This window comes from Mesitornis unicolor, unplaced genomic scaffold, assembly GCF_000695765.1.
Source record: "Mesitornis unicolor isolate BGI_N332 unplaced genomic scaffold, ASM69576v1 scaffold5664, whole genome shotgun sequence".
In the NCBI taxonomy this organism is placed as follows: domain Eukaryota; kingdom Metazoa; phylum Chordata; class Aves; order Mesitornithiformes; family Mesitornithidae; genus Mesitornis; species Mesitornis unicolor.
Window position 1 is genome coordinate 14615 of NW_010180675.1, and position 467 is coordinate 15081.

At 53.5% G+C, this 467-nt stretch overlaps 1 protein-coding gene across 1 annotated transcript in view; it reads right to left on the reverse strand.

The window, feature by feature from the left end:
* HPSE2 (heparanase 2 (inactive)) overlaps nucleotides 1-467 on the reverse strand; it is a gene marked incomplete at both ends in the record, with an annotated part of 36963 nt that overhangs the window by 14249 nt on the left and 22247 nt on the right. The window contains one exon of the mRNA XM_010183147.1: nucleotides 69-175. Coding sequence (XP_010181449.1) covers nucleotides 69-175 — 107 coding nt within the window. The remainder of the gene's footprint in view (nucleotides 1-68; nucleotides 176-467) is intronic.

Here is a 467-nt window from a genome sequence, read left to right on the forward strand (position 1 = left end):
CACCCCCAAAGCCTGCAGAGCCTATGGGGGTGGCAGTGCCCTGGTGCCACCAAGCCAGTGTAACTCACAGGAACCCCGCTGCATAGGAATCGGAGAGGTTGTTCATGCCTCCAGACGAGGTTGCACCAATGCCTTCCAGCCAGATCTTCTTCCCCGGCGTGTAGGTGTTCACTACCTGCGCCGGACACAAAAGCAACCAAAATGACTCTCGGGAACCTGTGATTTAAAGCCAAGGCAGATATCTTATATATCTTATATTTCCCTGTGCTATGCTCCGGGAAAGCTTACGGAGACTTCAGGTAACGATGCTGCCCAGCCCTGGCACAGTCACTAGGTGTCTTCACCATGTCAAAGTGGAGGGAGACTTATCCTCACTATCTCCTGCCACTACCACATGTTCACCTTCTGGAGCTGCTCCAAGCATACCCTCCAAAAACGTGCTCTCATGGTCCCAAACCCAGGCCCTG